Source organism: Mesoplodon bidens, assembly GCF_964165515.1.
Source record: "Mesoplodon bidens genome assembly, chromosome: X".
Taxonomy (NCBI): Eukaryota; Metazoa; Chordata; class Mammalia; order Artiodactyla; family Ziphiidae; genus Mesoplodon; species Mesoplodon bidens.
This window is the reverse complement of record NC_138163.1, coordinates 24,344,904-24,368,481: the sequence shown is the minus strand read 5'-3', so window position 1 is coordinate 24,368,481 and position 23,578 is coordinate 24,344,904. Positions and strand designations below refer to the sequence as shown.

Sequence of the window (23,578 nt, the reverse complement as noted above, 5' to 3'; positions counted from 1 at the left end):
TATCCCCAGAAAAGTTTATTGAAATGCAAATTCTCGAGTTCATGCGAGATCCAATGAGTACGGGTGTCGGGGTAGAGCGCAGAAATCTGAATTTTTAAGATTATCGCAAAAAAATTCTTCCTAAAAAGAGAGGTTTGAGAATCACTGATACAGTCATAACAGATTTAAGGATGTCCCCAGTCGCTCCGGTTACTCTAGGGCTGACGGGAGAGAAGCCCTCACTAGGATCTAGAACTGGAGCACGCCCCACCCAGTCCCCGGGAATCTAGAGTCGCTTAAGACCGGAAATGGGATCGCTTCCAAAAGCGGCCTCAGGCCGAGGGGAGACCAAGGAAACTCCCAGCCTCTCCCGCGTCAGCATCCTTAGGGGCCGAGATCTTTAGGCGAGTGGCGTGTAGCCTGCCGGGGGTTGTAGTCCGCAGCGCGGCCGCGCGCCTGCGCCCTGGGCAGCTGCCCCCGGTGAGCCTGGGAGAGCCGTGGGCGCTGAGGCGGTGAGTCCCGGAGCGGTCAGAGGGCGTGGCCGTCCCTGGGGCGCGGGCGCGGGGAGCGGGGCTCCCTTCCCGCTCGGGCTGCGCTAACCGGCCGCTTCCAGCCCCGGTCCGGGTGCGGGCACAGGAAGGAGCGACGGGCGGCGGGCCCCTGTCCGGCCCGGGTCCCCGCCGCCGCTCCCTGCGACCCGGCCGGGCCTTCCCGGGCTTCTCCGGGGCGGGGTGCGCCCCTCTGGGCGGCGGGACATCCTCCCTGGGGAGCACGCTCGGGCCGCGCCGCGGCCCCCCGATTTTAAGCCGCCTTTTAGGCTTGTCCCCCTATCCTTTCCCCGAGTGCCCTCTCTTTACACCCTTCTTCATCCACGGGCCCTGTGGGCTGGCTTCATTCAGGAGGCTTTGAGGAGAAGCCATCAGCCCCGGGGTGGAGTGAAGTTTTCATCCGGAAGGTCCAACGGGGAGAAAGCCGGAGGGTCAAGTCCCTGGTCGGCGTGGTGGAAGGTTGGGGACCGTCCGAGGAGGGCTGCCCAGCTGTGAGGCTGGAGCGCATTCAAGGCGGGTCCATAGCCCAGACCAGCACGGTCCCTGGATGCCCTCCAGCGACGGTTAGGTGCCTTGGCGGGGTGGGGTGGGAGGAAATAGAAGCTTCCTAGGAAATGAGCTTTCCTGAGCGCTTCCTCTGTGCCAGGCACACTGCTGTTCCTTTCCCTGCGCTGGGATCCGCCTCAGGAACTTCTATGAAAGAGATGCCGTGATTATGTCGTGTTAGCGACAGAAGCCCTGGGCGTCGGGGTCTCCGAGCTAGCATGTTATCACGAGATGGGTCTGCCGCTGAAGCCCAGGCTGCCATCAAGATAACGGTGCTATGGGGGCAGTGTCCATCTGGGCTGACTGGGGGGGGATCACGAGCATAGTTTTCCTTGTCCCACCACTCCAAGGAGGAGGACAGGTACATGAGGCGTCCTGGCAAATGCAGACAGAGTGCAGCCACAGCACACGGGGCGGTGGGGGGAGTGGGCACCGGTGCTGAGACCTGTGGGGACATGTACGTGACGGCCTCCGTGACCTCAGAGGCTGCACTCAGAGAACATGTGGATGTTTGGGACGCGAGCAGTGCAGGAGTCTGTAGATTCCAACCTCCTCCCCACTTCCCTGTGGCGTTTACTGTGTGACTTGGGACAAAGTTATTCCGTCCTCCTCAGCCTCACCTCAGTCCCCTCATCTGTATTCAGGGCACAGTACCAGAGCCCACCTTCTAACGTTGGGTGAGCGCTGAATGAACCAATGCGTGTGGGAGGCTTAGAACAGTAGCTGGCACAAGGCGTGATGAATGTGACAGATGTTCTTGGTTATTAATGTAGACCCGATTCTTGCTGGCCTGCCCTGTTGCCATGTGTTTTGCTCATGAGAAAGTTATTTAGAATGCTGTTTCAGGATGAGGGTCACGGTGATGTTGCCTGAGCTATGCATAACCTCCAGTGGAGAGGAATGAGGGACTGATTGGTGGTTTGCTGTCTTTGCAAGGCATGGCCCTAGCCAAGATGCCCATGGTTGAAGGTGACTAAGGGTTACTTAAAGGTAGATGGACTTTCATGGTTCTTCACCATTGTATGTATTGCTCCTCCATTTCTTCTGTGGCCTAGCTATATTCAGAAACACAAGATATTTGAAATTAGTCTGGGAGTGCGTTTAAAGGCCACTACATCTGTAGGGGTTCACTGGGTCCATGGAATTCTAGAGCAGAGGTGCCCAATAGAACTTTCTTCAAAGATGTCTCTTTTTAAAGATTTTTATTGGGGTATAGTCAATTAACCATGTTGTGTTAGTTTCATGTGTACAGCAAAGTGAATCTGTTATACATATATCCACTCTTTCTTTAGATTCTTTTCCCATATAGACCATTACAGAGTACTGAATAGAGTTCTCTGTGCTATACAGTAGGTCCTTATTAGTTATCTATTTTATATATAGTAGTGTGTATGTGTCAATCCCAATCTTCCAGTTTATCCCTCCCCCACCCCTTACCCCCCGGTAACCGTAAGTTTATTTTCTACATCTGTAACTGTATTTCTGTTTTGTCCGTAAGTTCATTTGTAGCCTTTTTTTAGATTCCACATATAAGCGATATCATATATTTGTCTTTGTCTGACTTACTTCACTAAGTATGACAACCTCTAGGTCCATCAATGTTGCTGCAGATGGCATTATTTCATCCTTTTTTATAGTTGAGTAATTTTCCATTGTGTATATGTACCACACAAAGATGTCTCTTGAGCACTTGAAATGTGGCTAGTATGAATGAGAAATTGAATTTTTAGTATTAATTAATTTAAACTTCCAAATGGGACTATTTTATTTTTACTGAGGTGTAGTTAATTTACAATGTTGTATTAGTTTCAAATATACAGCAAAGTGGTTCACATATATATGTATTGGGTCGGCCAAAAAGTTTGTTCGGTTTTAAGTGAAAATAAAAGACACATTTTTCATTTTCACGAGAAACCTTATGGAACAACGTCTTCACTAACCAAACGAACTTTTTGGCCAACCCAATATGTACATAAATGTGTGTGTGTGTGTATATATATATATATATATACACACACACACACACACACACATATATGTATATATATATATATATATATATATATATATATATATATGTTCTTTTTCAGATTCTTTTTCCATTATAGGTTAGTATAAGATATTGAGTATAGTTCCCTGTGCTGTACAGTAGGTCCTTGTTGTTTACTTATTTTATATATAGTAGTGTGTATCTGTTGATCCCAAACTCCTAATTTATCTCTCCCCCGACCCACATGGGAGTATCGAATGCCATATTGGATAGCACAGTTCTAGAGAATCCATGGATGGTCTTGAAGATTTTGTAAACTTTTTGAAATTGAATGCAGAATTTGCTGTGACGTGTATCTTTCTAGAAATTGTCCATGACTTTCATCAGATTCTCAAAACCCCCCAAAAGATTATGATCTGCTTCTTTAGGGCTTTGGAGAAAAGTAAGCAAGTTAAGGGAGGTAAGTCTGCCCTCTGGTAACCACTGGTGTTTCTCCTTTCTCACTTTGTCCCGTCCTCAGCTTGTAGGTGGCTCTGCCCGGAGGATAACACAGAGAAAGAAATTGGAATCTGCTGCTTCAGGACCCAGATAAATTGTACAGTGCTGGAAGGTGGCGATGGCTGTGGCCCTGGGTTGTGCAATCCAGGCCTCCTTGAATCAGGGCTCGGTGTTTCAAGAGTATGATACCGACTGTGAGGTCTTCCGCCAGCGCTTCCGGCAGTTCCAGTACAAAGAAGCATCTGGGCCTCATGAAGCTTTCAACAAACTCTGGGAGCTCTGCTGTCAATGGCTGAAGCCAAAGATGCGTTCTAAGGAGCAAATCTTGGAGCTGCTGGTGTTGGAGCAATTCCTAACGATTCTGCCCACAGAGATAGAGACCTGGGTGAGGGAACATTGCCCGGAGAACAGAGAAAGAGTTGTGTCACTGATAGAAGACTTACAGAGAGAACTTGAGATACCAGAGCAGCAGGTGAGAAAAGAGGTTGGGATCTTGGGAATTAGACCAAAGAAGTAGCAGAGGCAGCTGGGACCGGATCAGACATTCTGTCTGGTGCCTCAGGATTTCCCTGCAGGACTTTCCATTTTTTCCTTCTGCTGGAATTGGCATATGTTTCAGTGATTCTCAACTATTAAACCCAACTCCACTTCTATAACAGATATTTAGTAATGTCCCCTTTACTGTGCTAAAATGAAATTTATAGATAATATAACCTCCTTACATACACCGAATTAGAAAAAAATCAATATAATAAGTGCTCTATGGGCCAAATATTGGACAAAGCCTGTTTTTATACAACCCATGAGCTAGTAATGGTTGCTATCTTTTTGAAGAGTGGTTTAAAAAAAAAAGAAGAGACCAACAGACCAATACTACCCCCAAAGCCTAGAATATTTACTGTCTGTCTCTTTACGAGAAAATTTTGCCAACCCTGCGTCAAGTAGACTCTAGAAGGAATATAAAGGAAAAGGAATGTGATTTCTTATGAATTAATAAGCATGTGAGCATGCACATATTTGGGCTTGACTGCACCAAAACTTCAGGAGGTTGTCATTTGCTTGAATCTATGCACAGATACATTGGGAAGGCGACAGGCAGAACTTCTGACTGATGTGATACAGCTCAAACACTGTGAGTGGTGTTGCTGTTAGTCATATGATTTCTCAAAGTGGCAAACAACTCTTGGTCAGTCCAAACAATAAGTAGTATAGTCTTCATTTGGTTTCCAAAGTAATGCTTTCCTAGAGCATTCACGTCATGCTAAAATATGCAAAAATATTTTGTGTTTATATGACCAACAGGGTGAGGTCCTTGACAGGTTCTTTTTACCTACATGAATGTTTGAGGGAACATTCCTTAATTGTTTGGGAGGTGGAACAATTCTGCCCTGTGAATTATTGGGTTGGCCAAAAAGTTCGTTCTGGTTTTTCCATAAGATGTTACAGCAAAACCCGAACGAACATTTTGGCCAGCCAAATATATAGACTCCCACCTCTGGCTCATTACATTCTGATAGCCACCACCTGCCATCATAGGCAAAATGCCCCATGGGGGCGGTGGCGCTGGCCTCTGTTCAGAACCATCCAGTGAAAGCCATAGCTGAGCACGGGCAGAATCTTTGGGAGAAGAAAGTGTTTGTTGGTGGGCATTAGGGGCACTTCTGCCTGGTGTGTTGATGGGGTCAACTCTCCTTGGAGTCATCCAAGGTTCCCTGTCCCCCTAGGATAGAATGAATTTATGGTTTCCCTTCCTTTCTCCATCTTCTTGGCTTAGCTTACCATATAGACTTTATCTTTGTATGGTCTAGTCTTGCACCCCCCAGAACAGTAGCCACTAGCCAGGTGTGGCTCTGGAGCACTTGCAATGTGGCTAGTCCAAATCGAGATGTGCTGTAAGTATAACATGCACACACATTCCAAAAACTTAGTATGAAACAAAAGTCGGTGTAATATCTCGTAACAATTGTTTATATTGATTACATTCTGAAATTATGATATTTTAGATATATTGGGTTAAATACTGTGTGTTATTAAGATCAACTTTACCTATTTCATTTTTTGTTTCATATGGCTGCTGGTACATTTAAAAGGACATGGGTGGCTTGCATTATATTGCTACTGGGCAGGGCTGGTCTGGACTTCAGTGACGGTTCTGGCATTTCCCCCAGCTCGATAGGCAGGAAATGCTCTTGGAAGAACTGGCACCAGTGGGAATGGCACACATACCGCCAAACATCCACCTGGAGTCACCCCCACTCCAAGTAATGGGACCTGCCCCGGAGGTCCCAGTGGCAGAGGCGTGGATCCCACAGGCAGGGCCGCAGGAGCTGAGCTTCGGTGCTGCTGGGGAAGGCCAGCCCTTTCTGGACCCTGGTAAGGCAAGGGTTTTGTTTCCTTTCTTTGGTTTCCATTTTGAGAGCTCAAGAGCTCTCCAGGGTTGAGGTTGCTTAGAATACCGATTACCTGATGGAAACAGGCCACTCTGATCAAGAGTAGAAGGAGGAGGGACCTCCCTGGCGGTCCAGTGGTTAAGACTTTGCCTTCCAAATGCAGGAGTGTGGGTTTGATCCCTGGTCAGGGAGCTAAGATCCAAATGCAGGGAGTGTGGGTTCGATCCCTGGTCAGGGAGCTAAGACCCCACCGGCTCTGTGGACAAAAAAAACAAAACATAAAACAGAAGCAAATTCAGTAAAGACTTTAAAAATGGTCCACATCAAAAAAATCAAAAAATAAAAAAAGAATAGAAGGACGAAATATCTCTCTGGGAATAGCTGGGCACAAAGCACCTTCGATCGAATGGGATTGAAAACCCCTTAAGCTAATGACCCTGCTCAGGAAGTCTATTTTTCTCTTTTCAATTTTTTTTTTTTTTTTTTTTTTTTTTGCGGTATGCGGGCCTCTCACTGCTGTGGCCTCTCCCGTTGCGGAGCACAGGCTCCGGATGCACAGGCTCAGTGGCCATGGCTCACGGGCCCAGCCACTCTGCGGCATGTGGGATCCTCCCAGACTGGGGCACGAACCCGTATCCCCTGCATCGGCAGGCGGACTCTCAACCACTGCGCCACCAGGGAAGCCCTCAATTTTTTTTTATCGTGGTAAAATACCCACGACCTAGGATTTGCCACCTTAACCATTTTTATGTGTACAGTTCAGTGGTATTGAATACATTTATAATTTTGTGGAGCCATTACCAATATCCATCTCCATAACTACTTTCATCTTGTAAAACTGAAACTCTAGACCCATTTAAACAATAACTCCCCATTTTTACATTCCACCACTGCCCCCCGCCCCTGGCAACCACCGTTCACCTTTCTGGTTCAATGAATTTGACTACTCTGTGTACCTCATATAAATGAAATCATACAGTATTTATCGTTTTGTGACTGGCTTATTTCACTTAGCATAATGTCCTCAGGGTTCAGAATTTCCATCCTTTTAATGGCTGAATAATAATCCTTTGTATGTATGTATCACATTTAGCTTATCCATTTTCCATAAATATATACTTGGTTTGCTTCTACATCTTAGCTTTTGTGAATAATGCTTCTGTGAACATGGGTGTAAAAATATCTGTTTGAGACCCTGCTTTTACTTCTTTTGGGTATATAACCAGAAGTGAAGTTGCTGGATCATACGGCATCTCTAGTTTTAATTTTTTGAGGCACTTCCATTCTGTTTTCCACAGAGACTGTACCGTTTTATGTTCCCACCAACTGTGCACAAGGTTTCCAATTTCTCCACATCTTCACCAACACCTGTTATTTTTTTTTTTGATAGTAGCATTCCTAATGGGTTTGAGGTGATATCTCATTGTAGTTTTGATTTGCATTTCCCAAATGATTAGTGATGTTGAGCATCTTTTCATGTGCTTATTGACCATTTGTAAATCTTCCTTGGAGAATGTCTAATCAGGTCCTTTGCACATTTTTGATTTTTTTTGGAGTTGTTGTTGAATTTTAGAGTTCTCTATATATGCTGGATTTCCATCCTTTATCAGGTATATGATTTGCAAATATTTTTCCCATTCAGTGGGTTGCCGCCCTGGGGTCTCTAGTACACAAGACAGATAATCAGTCCCAGGCACCTTGGAGCTTCAGCTCCTATGGATGATTCAGATATGAAAATATGACTGTAAAATGATGTATTGGAGGGAGTAGGATGCTATGGGAGCTCATAAGATTGCCACCTAACCAGCTTTTGGCAGAGAGGGAAGGCATCCCTGAGGAAGGGGGATCCGGGTAGACACCTACAAGATGAATTGCAGTAAGCCTGCTGAGTGGTGGAAGTGAGGAGGGGAGAGGGCTTTGGACAGAATGGGCAGCCTATGCAAAGGCTCAGAGGGGTAGAGAGCATGGCATATTTGAAGACTTCCTGCTGCAGTGTGAGGGCGCAGAGGAGAAGCAGAGGAGCCAGGGTTGCACTGAAGAGGCTGGAGAGAGAAGCAGGGTCCTGGATCTTGAAAAACTTTGTCAGCCTTGTTGAGAAGATATGCTTTATTACCAGGACAGTGGGGAACCACTGGATGTTCTTAAGTAAGGCAGGGATATACACAGATTTGCATTTAGAAGGTTACTCTGGCTACAGTAAGAGAGGGGAGACTGGAAACAGCTATCCTGCAATCATCCACCTTAGAGAGAATGATTTTCTGGACTAAGATTGTGTCGGTGGTGGTAGAGAGAAAAAGACCAATTTGAAAGATAGGTAAGAAATAGAAATTATGGGACTTGGTGATTGACTGGGTGTTGGATGAGGAAGAAAAAGAGGTTAAGGATGGTATCCAGGATTCTGGCCAGTGAACTGGGAAGATTGATAATATTATTCACTGACACAGAGAACAGAAGAAGAGGATCAGATTTGGTGGGTCAATGTGAGTTTAGATTGGACCATGTTGACCATGTGGAGTTTGAGGTGTTTGTGGGTCTCTAGATATTTTAAAATAAAGGTGACAAAGAAGAAAAACCGACAACTACATATGTATGTATATTATGGTCAAAGCAGAACTATATAATATTGTCACTTACATTCCAATCTTTACATTGCCTATAGTTTATAGTCTGTCTAAAAGTTCTAAAAAATCTGTAATTTTATATGTATGCCAGCAACACATAGTAAAACTTAGCTAGAAATATTTAATGATAAATGTTTTTGCACATGCACTCTCATTCCCCATGTTAATTTGCTCTTCTTAGCAACAGTCCCAGGTACAAAGCTCACAGACGATGCCGAACAGCAATGTTGCCCTTGATTGTAATACTTTACTCTTTAAAGCACGGGAATGTCCAGTGTGTTCAACAAGGAGGAGATAGAATGAATTAAACAAGTAAAATATACCAATTTGGAGGAGAGGAAACTACCCCTTTTTCATCACTGTTAAAGTGATATATTATGCTTTGCAAAATGATGCAAGACTTATTGTTCCATAATTTAAAGATTGCTTATACTTTTACTGTTTTTTTTAAATGAAAACATCTTTGGTATATTACATGAAGCACATCATATTGTAGGCTGAGTGAAAAGCACAGGATGCTGGCAGAATAGAAGAAATTTCAAAGTAATGGAAGAGGTCAGTTTATTTTATATTAAAGTTTGGAATGTATTCCCTGTTAGCAAAACATTAAGTTGTTGGGTATATATAAAATGGAAAAGAATATATGTATATACACACATATATTCACCTGATGATATTCATTTAATGTGAATACAGAGGGGGGTGGGAAGAGAGAATAAGAGAGAAAGAGGGAAAAGAACTTAAGTAGAAAATATAAAGAGGTCTAAGAAATACATAAGCTTTAAAAAATCCCTTATTTGAATTTAAGCCAGACATGCCAGATGTTAGAGATAGGCAAAAATATTAGAATGTCTGCAATAAGAAAGAAAAGATGTGCTGGTCCTAAAAATATAAAGTATACCATGCTTATCTTTGAAAGTCTGGAGTTCAAAATTAGTACACCAAATTTAGAACAATTTTCATTTGCCAAAGCCTCAGGTTTTTTAAATTTAACTGCATGAGCTTACACTAGGAAATTGTGTGCAAAATGTCAAAGGTCTCATCTTTTTGGTGATGCAGGATATGAGAGATGAAAATTTAAAGTAAAATGTAGGGCAAAAAATGCTGTCCGCAAAGCAGCAAAAGAGTCTTGTAACTTAAATTTCTTCAGATTATTCTATTATATTAAATGATGTATCATTAGTTAATATCCAGCCCTAACAATAGTAATGATATTTCTTGGTACAGTGGAGACTTTATGACACAGTGTTTGAAAATGGGGCTTAATGAAGTCATTCCCTGAGCCTGGGATGGGGGGAACATTCATCAGTCAAGCACCTTCTTTGTTAACCTCAAGTTGCCTTTTCCCTCTTTGTATTAGATAGCTTTTGCTGAATAACAAGTTACCCCCCAAAATTTAGTAACTTAAAAGAAAAAGCACTTATCACTTCACAGTTTCTGAGAGTCAGGAATTTGGGAGTGGTTGACAGGGTGTTTCTGGCTCAGAGCTGCTCATGTAGTTGCTGTCAAGATGTCAGCAGGGGCTGGCAGGAGACCTCAGTTCCCTGCTAAGCAATCTTCTCCATAGGCTGCCTGAGTGTCCTCACAACACGGCAGAATATTTCCCCCAGAGCAAACGAATCAAGAGAAAGCAAGGAGGATGCCACAATGTTTTTGATGAACTAGTTACACACCATCACTTCTACCATATTCTATTCATTAGAAGAGAGTCACTAACTCCAACCCACACTTAAGGGGAAGAAAATTAAACTCCACCACTTGAAGGGAAAAATATCAAAGAATTTGGAGCTATATTTTAAAACAACTATGCACCTATGCTTCCCTGTCCCTACTAGCCTTTTACTTTATACTTCAGTTTTTTAGGTCAGAAAGTAGTTTTTAAATTGAAGTGTAGTTGATTTACAATACTGTATTAGTTTCAGGTGTACAACATAGTGATTCAGTATTTTTATAGACTATACTCCATTTAAAGTTATACAATATTGGCTATATTCCCTGTGCTGTACATTATATCCTTGTATCTTTTTTTCTTTTTCTGCAGTCAGTTTTTCTTGAGTAAATTTCTTCAGTTAATTAGGTCAAATAAAATATACCCATGATGAGTCTCTTGGCTATAACCATGAGGTGAGTTTAACATCCTGGACAACACATTATCATCACTTGGAAACTAAGGTTCTAGACTATAGTCTAAAAGCCGGAAGCAGTGGTTGAATTTAAGGTAATAGGCTTTGGTTTCTATTTGTAGGACCCTCTCATTTTATACCAACTTACTAGCAATTGATGTTTCTTCTATTGCTGTAAAACCACTCATGCAATGGTAATAGTAGCTACACAGACTAGTCTGCATTGAGGGCGAAGAGAAGAGCCCCCTGACAGAAGTAGAAATTAGAGCCTGCTTTCTGACTGCCATTCAACATTGATTCAAAGCCCTGGAGCCAAGCTATAAAATATACAGTGAGCATCCATGTGTATATGCAGGTGTCAATAAGCTAAATTTCTAGAAGTGGGGTTGATTGGTTAATGGGTATTTAAAACTTTAATAGATATTGTCAAATTGTCCTCCAAAATTGTTGTACCAATTTATTCTCCCACCACAGCATATGAGAGTGCCAAATTCTCCTTGCCTTCACTTATTCTGTATCATCAAAGTGTTTGATCTTTGCTGTATAAAAGTCATAACTGTTATCACCATGTTAGCAGATAGAAGGAGGGCTGATATCTGTGAAAACCTTTTCAATAAGTGTCCAATTCATTCAGCATCTGTGATGGTATTCTATGGAGTGTATAAGAGTAGAGGATAGGAACTAACGTCAGAAGGGTGGAAGATGGGTCAAGGAATGGTCAGTGGCCTCCGCTGACATGGGTCATGAGCATAGGTTGGGAAATGCAAACTGGTTATAGTGTCAGGAGCAGGGCTCTGAGAGTCCAGGAAGTGGAGGCTGAGTGCACCAGAGGCACAAGGATCTGCATGTTACGTAGGATGTAGGACGACAAGGTGAGTGGGGGGCGAGGTTGGTAGATAATTAAGAAGTTCATCCAAGAAGAAGCTCAAGTATGAGCACATGTTCTCTGTATCCAGAGATGGTGTAAGGTGCAAAGTTAGGTTATTAAGATTTTTCTTCCTTTCTAATATAGGCATTCATAGCTATAAATTTCCCTCTAAGCACTGGTTTTACAGTCCTAAGTTTTCATTTTCATTTCATTTCCATTTACCTCAAAATACTTCTAATTTCCCTTTTAATTTCTTCTTTGACTGATTGGTTACTTAGGAGTATGTTGTTCAATTTTGAAACATTTGTGAAGTTCCCAGTTTTCTTTCTGTTATTTATTTATAATTTCATTCCATTTTGGTGGGAGAATATACTTTATAATTGTGATCCTTTAACATTTTTTATAAATTTTTATTCATTTATTTATTTTTATTTTGGGGCTGCATTGGGTCTTCTTTGCTGCGCACAGGCTTCCTCTAGTTGTGGCGAGTGGGGGCAACTCTTCATTGTGGTGTGCGGACTTATTGCGGTGGTTTCTCTTGTTGTGGAGCACGGGCTCTAGGTGCATGGACTTCAGTAGTTGTGGCACATGGGCTTCAGTAGTTGTGGCATGCAGGCTGTAGAGTGCAGGCTCAGTAGTTGTGGCGCACGGGCTTAGTAGCTCCACAGCATGTGCGTACTTCCCGAACCAGGGCTTGAGCCCATGTCCCCTGCATTGGCAGGCGGACTCTTAACCACTGCACCACCAAAGAAGTCCCTTTAACATTTTTGAACATTTTTTTTATGGTATAGTATCTCAACTGTCCTGTAGAATTTTCTCTGTGCACTTGAGAAGCATGTATGTTCTGCTGTTGTTGGTTGAAGTGTTCTATAAATGTCTGTGATGTTTAGTTGGTTTATGGTAATTTTTAAGTCTTCTGTTGTTGATCATCTGCCTAAATTTCCTATCCAATAGTGCAAGGAGATATTGACGTCTCCAACTATTACTATTCAATTGCCTATTTCTTTTACTATTTCTGTCCATTTTTTCTTCATGTATTTTGGTATTCTGTTATTAAGTGCATGTGTGGTTATAATTGTTACATCTTCCTGATGGATTGATTCTTTTATCATTATAAAATGATTCTCTTTATCTCTAATAACATTTTTGTTTTAATGTCTATTTTGTCTGATATTAATATAGTCATTCTAGCTGTCTTGTGGTTACCACTTGCATGATATATATTTTTCCATTCTTTTACATTCAATCAATTTGTATCTTTGAATCTGAAGTGTGTCTCCTTAGACAGCATATAGTTGGATTTTTTAAAATCCAGTCTGAAAATCTCTGCCTTTTGATCGAGTTGTTTAATTCATACCATTTAATCTTATTTTTGATATGGTTAGATTTATATCTGCTATTTTACTTTTTGGTTTTGTATGTGTCTCATATCTTTTTTGCTCCTCTATCCCTCACTTACTGCTTTCTTTGACACTAAGTAAGTATTTTGAATGTAACATTTATGTACTTTAATGAATTTTCACTATTTTTAAAGTTATTTCCTTAGTGGTTACTCTAGGATTTATTATGTGTATCTTAACTTATCATAATCGGCTTCGGATTTATACTAACAATGTCAGTGAGCTATAGAAATATTTCTCCTATGTAACTCTATTCCCTGTTTCCCCTTTTGGGGTGTTACTATCATACATATTATATCAAAAATGTTACAAACTCAACAATATCTTGTTATAGTTATTACTTTATATAATTTTAAGACTTTTAAAGGAGCTGGGAGAAGAAAGGAAAACAAGTATATGTTATAGCTTCTGTTATATTAACATTATTTATCATTTCTGATTTTCTTCATTTTTCCTGTGGATTCAAGTTACTAAATGGAGTCATTTCTTTAGCCCAGTACAGCGTTCTCCTACCCACTCCATTTGTGCTGTTATTGGCAAATATAACACATTTCTATATGTTATTTGCCCAACAATATACTACATACATACTGTTTTATATAATTGCTTTTAAAATCTTTTAAGACAAGAAACAGAAATTTGTATTTGTACTATCTTTTATAATTAAATAATTACCCTTACTTGTGCCCTTTGTTTTTCCATGTGGATTCAGGTACTGTTTGGGATCACTTGCTTTCAGACTAAGGAACTTCCTTTAGTGTTTCATGTTAGGCAAGTGTGCTACCAATGAATTCTCATCAGTTTTTGTTTATCAGAAATGTTATTTCATATTCATTTTCAAAAGATGGCATTTCTGGATATAAGATTCTTGGTTGACAGTTTTTATTTTTCTTTGAACACTTTGAATATATTATCCCACTGTCTTTTGGCCTCTTGTTGTTTCTGATGAGAACTCAGCTTTTAATCTTGCTAGGGTTCCCTTGTAAGTGGCAAGTCATTTTTCATTTGCTGTCTTTCAAGGTTTTTTCCTCTTTTTGGCTTTTAGGATTTTTACTCTGATATGTCTGTAGATCTCTTTGTAGTTATTGTACATGGAATTTATTGAGCTTCCTAGGTGTGTATATTGATATTTTTAAATACATTTGGGGAGTTTGGGGCCATTATTTCTTTGAATATTTTTTCGGCTCCTTTCTCTCACTCTTCTCCTTCTGGTTCTCTCATTATATATCGGTTGGTGCACTTAATGGTGCCCCACTTTTCTCTGAGACTCCATTCATGTTTCTTCATTCTTTTCTGCCTCTGTTCTTTTCATAGCATAACCTCTATTGATCTGTCTTCGAGTTCAGCAATTCTTCTGACAGTTCAGATGTACTCTTGAGCCACTGTAGTGAATTTTTCATTTCAGTCATTGTACTTTTCAACTCCATAACTACCACTTGATTCTGTTGTCAAACCCAAGTTTTTGTGCCTGGCACACAGTGAGGCCAAACAAACAGAAATGTCGGAGTTTGGAGCAAAGAAAGGTTTATTGCAGGGCCAAGCAAGGAGAACAGGTGGCTCATACCTAAAAGACCTGAACTCCCTGATGGGTTTCAGGGAAGAGTTTTTAAAGGCAGCATTTGGAGTGAGGGCTGCAGGGTGCATGACTTTCTTCTGATTGGTTGGTAGTGAGGTAGCAGAGTGATGTTTCAGGAATCTCAGTCATCAACTTTCTGACCAGTCTGGGGTCTCAGAAGGTAGTTACCATCGTCCACCTGGGTGGGGAACCTTAGCTCCTGCAGAACAACTCAAAGATATGTATCAGATTATTTTATACACACACACACACACACACACACACACACACACACACACATGTATATCTCCCTTGAGGAGGAACTAGGACTCTGTTTACTGAACTATTGTTTCTTGACTGCTTTTCCTTTGTTTCTGCATTCCCTCACTTCCCTAATTAGTAACTGCTTGAATTTGCTCTTTGGAAGTCAGGGAAGGCCTAGGAGACTAAAGCCTTTTTCTACAAACAAGAAATGGAGGACACAGAGAGTTCTGCTTGGTTTCAGTCCCCCCTTTGCATTGATACTCCTCAATCCTGAAGGGAACAGGTGCCAGACAAGAAAGGGAATAAAATTTTGGATAGAGAGGTTAATCATAAATTCAGCAGAGGAACTCAGTTTTAGGGGGACCTTGTTTCAATTATTTTTTAATAATTTCTATCTATTTATCAATATTTTTTAAATTTAATTATTTATTTATTTGGGGGCTGCGTTGGGTCTTCATTGCTGTGCATGGGCTTTCTCTAGTTGTAGCGAGCAGGGCCTACTCTTTGTTGCGGTGTGTGGGCTTCTCATTGTGGTGGCTTCTCTTGTTGCGGAGCACGGGCTCTAGGCCCACAGGCTTCAGTAGTTGTGGCTCACGGGCTCTAGAGTGCAGGCTCAGTAGTTGTGGCGCACGGGCTTAGTTGCTCCACAGCATGTGGGATCTTCCTGGACCAGGGCTTGAACCTGTGTCCCCTGCATTGGCAGGCAGATTCTTATCTACTGCGCCACCAGGGAAGTCCCTATTTATCAATATTCTCTATTTGATTTGATGTAATGTCATCATAATTTACTGTACTTCTTTAATCATGGTTTCCTTTAGTCCTTGAAACATATTCATAATGGCTACTTTGAAGTCTGTTAAATTAGATATCTAGTCACTTTCATAGGCAGATTCTGTTGCCTGCTTTTTTTTTTTTCCAGTGTAGGGGTCATACTTTCCTGTCCACATACATGTCTTGTTTTTTGTTGGAAACTGGACATTTTAGATTACATACTGTAGCAACTGTGTGTCCTTCTTCCCACTCTCCAGAGTTTATTTATTTGGTGAGTGGCTGGATTATTTTAGTGAACTCTAGTTCACCCTGCAATATTAAGCATTTGATATTGCCCTCATGGAGCACTTGGGTGTGCACATAGTCACCCTGGAATGACAGTAGTTTTTGCAGGGCTGTCTTTGGCTGTCTCTTGCCCTGACAAGCCCCAGCTATTAATTGCCAGCTAATTGCTCTATTGCATTCAACAATGACCTGGAGCATAAATTGCTCTGTAGACTAATTCAATCAAATTCAGATACCTTAGATGGGCTAGTTCCTGAGGTCAGTTTTTGAGATTTGTTCTGATCCCAGGAGGGCTCCTCCCAGCTGTCTCTTTCCCCAGTTCTCTTCTGAAAACTAGTCAGCCTACAGTTTAGTGAGTATATGCAATAAATCTATCACTCTTTCCAATTGCCTTTCATTACAGCCTCCACTCTTTTTGAGAGTATCCTTAGGCTTGAACGTCTCCTCTCTCTTGGAAATGAAGTCAGTTTCTTTGAGAAGACTAGGAGCTACCTCTTTTAAGGCCTGCTTGTCCTCCCAGGCCAAATCTCTGATGTATTGCTCTGGAGCTGGAGGTGGGGACAATAATGTGCTTATCTCCGAGTCACATTGCCACTTTAGGAGCTGAGCACTAAGTCTGAACCTCAGGTCTTCTTGACTTGCCTCTCCAGGCAAGAAACCACTGCCTTACAATCACAGTTGCCTTACAAAACCACAACTGCCTTGCAAGGGCAATCAGGGCCCTAGTATTCTCAGCAATACTACACCCAAGGTAGATAGATCCTCTATCCCACCAGTGGAGACTGGGTAGATGAAAGGAGCCCTCACCTCTCAGCCACAGTGGCCTGGAATTTAGACTCAACAGTAGATAGCTAAGGGTAGGGTGACAAATGCTGGGGTCCTGCCCCTCCCAGGAAGATATCCCTCTGAATGGGAGCTGGGGGAAAGAGTGCCCCAGGCTCTTGGCTATGCCAGTCTGTAGTGGAGCTGGGAGAGGGACTAAAGAGAACAGTTTTGGTTTAAATACGTAAGACTCTTGCTGTTCTCTGTAAATTTTAGCAGATTTTTCAAAATATTGGGCTGGCCAAGAAGTTTGTTCAGGTTCTTCTGTAACATCTTATGGAAAAACCCGAATGAACTTTTTGGCCAACCCAATAGATGTTTTCTAATTTTCTAGACTTTGAACGTTTCTTTGTTATTTTTAGTAATTTTCACCAGTTTCACCAGGAAATAGGTCTGCAAAGCTCCTCATGGTATCGTGTTGGAAGTCTGTCTCCCTCCCTGCATTTAGATTATAAATTAGTGTTTCACACCTAGGCCTTTGCTACTCTCTCTGCTTATTTCAAGTTTCAGTTTGCTCCTACTTTTATGTAATTGCAGCTTTCCTTTGATCTATGACCTCCATTTTTATTTGACCTCGGTCTCATTACCCTCTCATCCTATTCTTAGCTTTGAAACCCAAATAAAAACAATATAGTGAATTTAAACAATTTTATTGTAATGCATTTTGGTTTCTTAATCTTAAAAGGTCCTTTTTTCCATGAAAATATAAAATAAGGTATTTTAGTCCACTTCCTATGTTTTGATATGTTTTAAATTTTAAAGTTTCATCAAATTAACTTGCTGATATTATTATTATTATTATTATTTTTTTTTTCTTTTTGCGGTATGCGGGCCTCTCACTGTTGTGGCCTCTCCCGTTGCGGAGCACAGGCTCCGGATGCGCAGGCTCAGCGGCCATGGCTCACGGGCCCAGCCGCTCCGCGGCATATGGGATCCTCCCAGACCGGGGCACGAACCCGTATCCCCTGCATCGGCAGGCGGACTCTCAACCACTGCGCCACCAGGGAGGCCCTGATATTATTTTAATGATGCTAATATTTAAACATCATGCTGCATTTTGATCTCAGATGAGCCACTTCCAACCCAAACTTGATGGCAGACTGGTTAACTTGGCCAGAGCAGAGGAAGGCGAGGAAGGGGCGTGGAGAGAGGATGGGAGTCAGAGTGGCTCTCCTCAGTAAGGAGAGGGTGGTAGGGCACAGCAGAGCACTGAGTGTAGAAACTTCTCTGGTTGTCCTTAGCTTGACAGTGAGAAACACCCTTTGATGGTTACTTGGGTTAATTTCAAGAGGATCCACTTCTAGTCTTCAGCTGAAACAAGCATAAAGACTGCTTTTCTGGTTGCTAACCCAGTCCGTTTCCATTATAATTTGAAAATCTCAACTGAAATTATTCCAGTAAGCAGTTGTATAACTTCTGGCTTTACCTCTCTCTCTTTACGTAGTACTCAATATCAGCATTTCTCAGTTTTAATGTGCCAAAACTTTATGAAGATTTACTTCATATTTTGGCTGTAACCTAAATAAATCTATTATCAAAATAGATACAGTAGCAATTTATTGTATTGATTTCTGCACAGACTTGATTTACCCCCTTTCCATAGGTTAGAAGAGAATAGCCTTGTTTTCTTCTTGTCTTAAAGAAAAAAAAGACTCTTGCAAGAGATTCCAGATGACATAATAGTAGTTGAGGAGGAAGTAGATATTAAGGGCCATATGTCTAAGGTATCAGCCTGAACTCTGGAAAAATCTTTGATGACCTAAACTATTATGCTTCTCATCTTTCTTCTGGCCAGGATATCCAATACCAAAACTTGATGTGAGCTTTCCATTGGAGCATAGAGAAGAGGCATGGGTGAAGGAACTACAAGATTCCAAAGAAATTAAGCAATTACTCGATTCCAAGCTAGGTAAGTAATCATTCGTTGATAACACAGAAGAAAGAAAGAAAAATATCAACTTTGAACAAGGTAAAGAGTTTTGGATTCTATTGTACTTAATAATGTCTCTATTTCTACCAGTGGTTTAATATAACTCTTCATTTTCCCTCATGTTCTTTTCAATGTGGGACACAGTGACATCTGCATTCTGTTTCTTCTCTCAGGTTTTGAGATCGGGATAGAAAATGAAGAAGCTACTTCAGAAAAACAGAAAAAAATGGAGAATATGTATCCATTTATTGTTACTTTAGAGGGGAATGCTCTTCATGGCCCCATTTTGCAAAAAGACTATGTACAGTTAGAAAATCAATGGGAAACCCCCCCAGAGGATTTACAGAGAGATTTAACAAAACTTGTAGAGCATCAGAACCCCTCAGCAGGAGAGAAACCTGAGAGCTCCAACTTGGAAGAACCCCTCAACCCTAGACCCCATAAGAAAAAGAGTCCAGGAGACAAACCTCACCGATGTTCTCAGTGTGGGAAATGTTTTGCTCGGAAGTCACAGCTTACAGGGCACCAGAGAATTCATTCAGGAGAGGAACCTCATAAGTGCCCTGAATGTGGAAAAAGATTCCTTCGTAGTTCAGACCTTTACAGACACCAACGACTTCATACTGGGGAGAGACCCTATGAATGCACGGTGTGTAAAAAGCGATTCACTCGGCGGTCACACCTAATAGGGCACCAGAGAACCCATTCTGAAGAAGAAACATATAAATGCCTTGAGTGTGGGAAAAGCTTTTGTCATGGATCAAGTCTTAAAAGACATCTGAAAACTCATTCAGGTGAGAAACCTCATAGATGTCATAATTGTGGGAAAAGTTTTAGTAGGCTGACAGCTCTTACTTTGCACCAGAGAACTCACACTGAAGAGAGACCATTTAAATGTAATTACTGTGGGAAAAGCTTTAGACAGAGACCAAGCCTTGTTATTCATTTAAGAATTCATACAGGGGAGAAGCCATACAAGTGTAGTCATTGTTCTAAAAGCTTCAGACAGAGAGCAGGCCTTATTATGCACCAAGTCACTCACTTTAGAGGTCTTCTTTAAGGATTGTTAAAGGAAACAAGTCCTACAGAGATTGACAGTAACTCAAAAAACAAAATCTTAAACCTGCAGCATCCTGTTTGTCTTGGAAGAATTTTTTTGTTTGAGCTTATAAGAACAGCTTTTTTTTCTACTTTAAAAACCCATCTTCCAAGTCATATGAATTTTAGAGTATCTATCTACTCTTGCAGTTTTCCTAGATTTGATTTATTCTGTCTCTACAACTCTTATTTTTTATTACATTGGAAAATTTTGTGAACCAAGCCAACCGTATCATAGATGTAAGCATAAAAATAATGGCAGTCCTTTTCAGGGTAGGGTCAACATAATGGATAATCATATTTATCTGACATATCTATTATTGCAACACCATAATTATTCTGCTGTCATTATTAAAGGTGATTATATTAGTTTAAAGCTTTATATGTGTCCTAAGTGGCAAGAAAGGAGACAGTGTATTTTATGAAATAATGAAAATGTGTTAGGAACACATGGATGAAGATGATTTCATTTGCCTGGTATGAACTGGGTTCTTTCCATTGAAAATTTTATTTTTGAGGAAATTAGAATTTTAATCTTTACTTTTGAATTTTGCAAAGGTGGCTAGTCTGCTTAGTTGCAGCCTGGGGTGATGGATGCCGCTTAGAGCTGAGTATTGATTTGATGATTTATTTTGTTCCCAGAATAAGTCAGCTCTTTGTGGAAGAACCCATTTGACAGTTGAAGCTATACACGTGGAATCTAATTTAATTTAGATTGACTGAGGAACCAGTGTCCATTGCTTTTCACTCTCCTTTGCTATCCAGCTATGTATCTCTCAGTGCTTTTAAATTTTACCCATCCTTTAATTCAGTGTCTCCCTAAGTGTGTGTCATAGAACACCTAGTTATACAAGATAGTCTGCAAATAAGTTTGGGAGTCACTTCCTGCTGTTTCTGCTTTGTAGATTCACAGCGCACATCAGCATATAAGAATTCTGAGAGGTCCTCTGGTAAAGGTGGAAAAAGCATCTCTTTTGGCTCAGTGTTTTACAATCCTGTCTGAGCCCAGAACCCTTTTTCATGTATACCCAGTAATGAACCACAGAGCTAGTATTCTGCAAATATTCTTTGGAGCACACTGCCTTTAACAGATATTTCTATAGCTATCTGTATAGTCTGATTGTTCCCAAGCCTAGTTATCTCCAGTTGTCTCAAGGGTGTTATGAAAAACTCTTTAAACTTATATGTTTTTTATGTAACACACACACACATTATTTAAGGAGGTGAAGGTCACTAATTCAGATATTTATACATTGCTCAGTGATCCACAGCCTCTTTGAATTTTACTTATAATCTCACACACACACATTGCTACTTATATAAATGTTCTCATATAATAGGGGTAATGACTCAAGTTCCTATATCAAGGGAAGAACTCTCTTTGTCAGTTAAAGCTGTTAATACATGAAAATATTCACTCAGCCTAGTTCCTTGTTGTAAAATACAAGAAATAGGACATTCAAGTATTTCCCCTTTATGAGGATACCAGTCATCCTTTCCTTAAACTAGAATTACGGAAAGTATATTTTTTTCTATTCCATTGAAGTTCTTGGAAGTGATATTTAATATAAGCATTTTTGGGGTATCTACTATGTGCCTAACTAGTCCTGTTCTAGGCTTAATGAAAACTAGTAAAGAAATTAATTCCTAAAGAGTTTATAATATCTTTAGTTAAACAAGAGTTGGGAAACAAATGGAGAGCAATGCAAGAGAGTTTGTAGTTAAGTGCCAAATCATATCAAGTGCTAGAGCCAGGATGTGTCTTTCATTTTTGTCATCTAGGTCCCAGTATGATGCTGCTATAAGTTTGGGGTTAAAATTGAGATCCCAGTAGCAATAAACATGGAACATGGGAGGAGTCTGAATGTAGAGGTGAATAATACCGAATGTAATGGCTTCTCTTTTCTCTCTTGTGGAATTGCATTCAAACCAGGACAGTGCCTTAGAATGGATGTGCCCAACTGCTCTGTATCTATGCAATATTTTAATAAAGTGGAAATGTATGTGCCCTTCCTGCTTCAATCACATTAACTAATTGTTTGAACAGCTTAGAGATGCTTCCCTGAGCAGTGGCAACAAGCACCATGATGGACTCCTGCCCCCAACCTCAGCTGGAATCACTTTACTCCCTGCAACCATGGTTCTGGGTTTATGTATCAGTCTTAGCATTGAATACAATCAATTTGGCTAGTAGTGTTAGTTGCAATCATAATATGAGCTGTATCATCTATATCATAAACACACATGACTGGATTTTACAGGGTAGAGAGCATCTATTATTCATTTCTTTGTCATAGTGTCTTGTATATAATAAGCACTAATAAATATTTGTGGCATTGAATCAAGAATTATGTGAAATAGTCCTTGGAAACATATCATAGTTAAAACATCGTGTGGATGTGCCTAATTATACTTCTGAGCATTTCAAAAAGATAAGGGCAAAATACAGTACATAACTCCTAAGTATTACGAGTGGCAAAACACAGTACCCATCTCATAAGTACTATGAAGATTAAATGACATATATTTTTTCAGGCCTTACACAGTGTACACTTTCAATAAATATCCAGCATATCGTATCTTAAGTATTTGTTGTTTAATGATAAAAGCATTTAAGGCTATGGATTTTCCTCTAAATATGTCTTTAGTCACGTTCCGTACGTTTTATATATAATGCTTCTATTAGCCAGGATTCTCCAGAGAAACAGGTAGGATGGGTAGATGGATATATATATACACACACATACATATACATATGTGTATGTATTTATATATATACACATATACATATGTGTATGTATTTATATATATATATATATATATATAATTCGATTAATTATAGAACTTCACTCATACAGTTATGAAGATTGACACATCCCATAATCTGCCATCTGCAAGCTGGGGGACCAGGAAAGCTGGTGGTGTAATTCAGTCCAGGTCCAAAGATGTAAGAACCAGGAGAGCCAATGGTTTAACTCCCAGTCCAAGGCCAAAAGCCTGAGAATGGGGGAATGGGGGGAGAGCTGCAGGTGTAGGTCCCTGAGTCTAAAAGCCAGAGATAGATAACTAATGAGAACCTACTGTATAGCACAGGGAACTCTACTCAGTGCTCTGTGGTGACCTAAATGGGAAGAAAATCCAAAAAAGAGGGGATATATGTATACGTATAACTGATTCACTTTGCTGTACAGCAGAAACTAACAACACTGTAAAGCAACTATACTCCAATAAAAATTTAAAAAGTAAATAAAAGCCAGAGAACCAGGAGCTCCAATGTTCAAGGGTAGGAAAAGATGGACATCCCAGCTGAAGAAGAGGACAAGGGAATTCGCCCTTCCTCTGCCTTTTTGTTCTATTCAGGCTCTCAATAGATTGGGTGATGCCTACCCATATCGGTGAGGGCAGAACTCTTTACTCAGTCACTGAATGAATGCACATCTCTTCCAAAAACACTCTCACAGACATGCCCAGAAATAATGTTTTACCAGCTATCTGGGAATCCTTTAGCCCAGTCAAGTTGGCACATAAACTTAACCATCACAATGTTATTATTGATGACTTCAAAATGATTTATTATCACAGTTTTCATTATAATTCCTCTTTGACCCAAGAACTGTACAATATTGCCATTTTCCTCTTAATTTTTGGTTCTCCTTCCCTGTGATTAGAAAATGAGGTTCACTCTATTTCTACATTTAAAGTTCATTTAGGTTTTTTAAAAAGACACATATTTGACAAAATTTGCTAAGTATCCTAAAAACCCTAGAGAATCAGGATTCTATTTGTAAGGCACAAATTTAGAATACAGTCTTGGACCTCTAAATTACTTTAATGGCTTTGGCAATGCCCTTGGTGTTTGTGAAGAGACAGTAACTTAGAGGAGATTGCCT

At 40.7% G+C, this 23,578-nt stretch overlaps 1 protein-coding gene across 5 annotated transcripts; it reads left to right on the top strand.

The window, feature by feature from the left end:
* Positions 1 to 429: 429 nt before the first annotated feature.
* ZNF449 (zinc finger protein 449) lies at positions 430 to 22,234 on the top strand. 5 transcript variants are annotated; one of them, XM_081221728.1, is made up of 5 exons: positions 430 to 491; positions 3,584 to 4,033; positions 5,730 to 5,934; positions 18,456 to 18,569; positions 18,764 to 22,234. In XM_081221728.1, the coding sequence occupies exons 2-5, from the start codon at positions 3,680 to 3,682 to the stop codon at positions 19,648 to 19,650; spliced, it is 1,560 nt and encodes a 519-aa protein (XP_081077854.1). In that variant the 5' UTR covers positions 430 to 491; positions 3,584 to 3,679; the 3' UTR covers positions 19,651 to 22,234. The 5 variants fall into 5 exon arrangements, with proteins under 5 accessions (XP_081077854.1, XP_081077856.1, XP_081077857.1 ...); XM_081221730.1 differs by lacking the exon at positions 430 to 491 and adding an exon at positions 777 to 1,090; XM_081221731.1 differs by lacking the exon at positions 430 to 491 and adding an exon at positions 1,193 to 1,345.
* Positions 22,235 to 23,578: the final 1,344 nt, after the last annotated feature.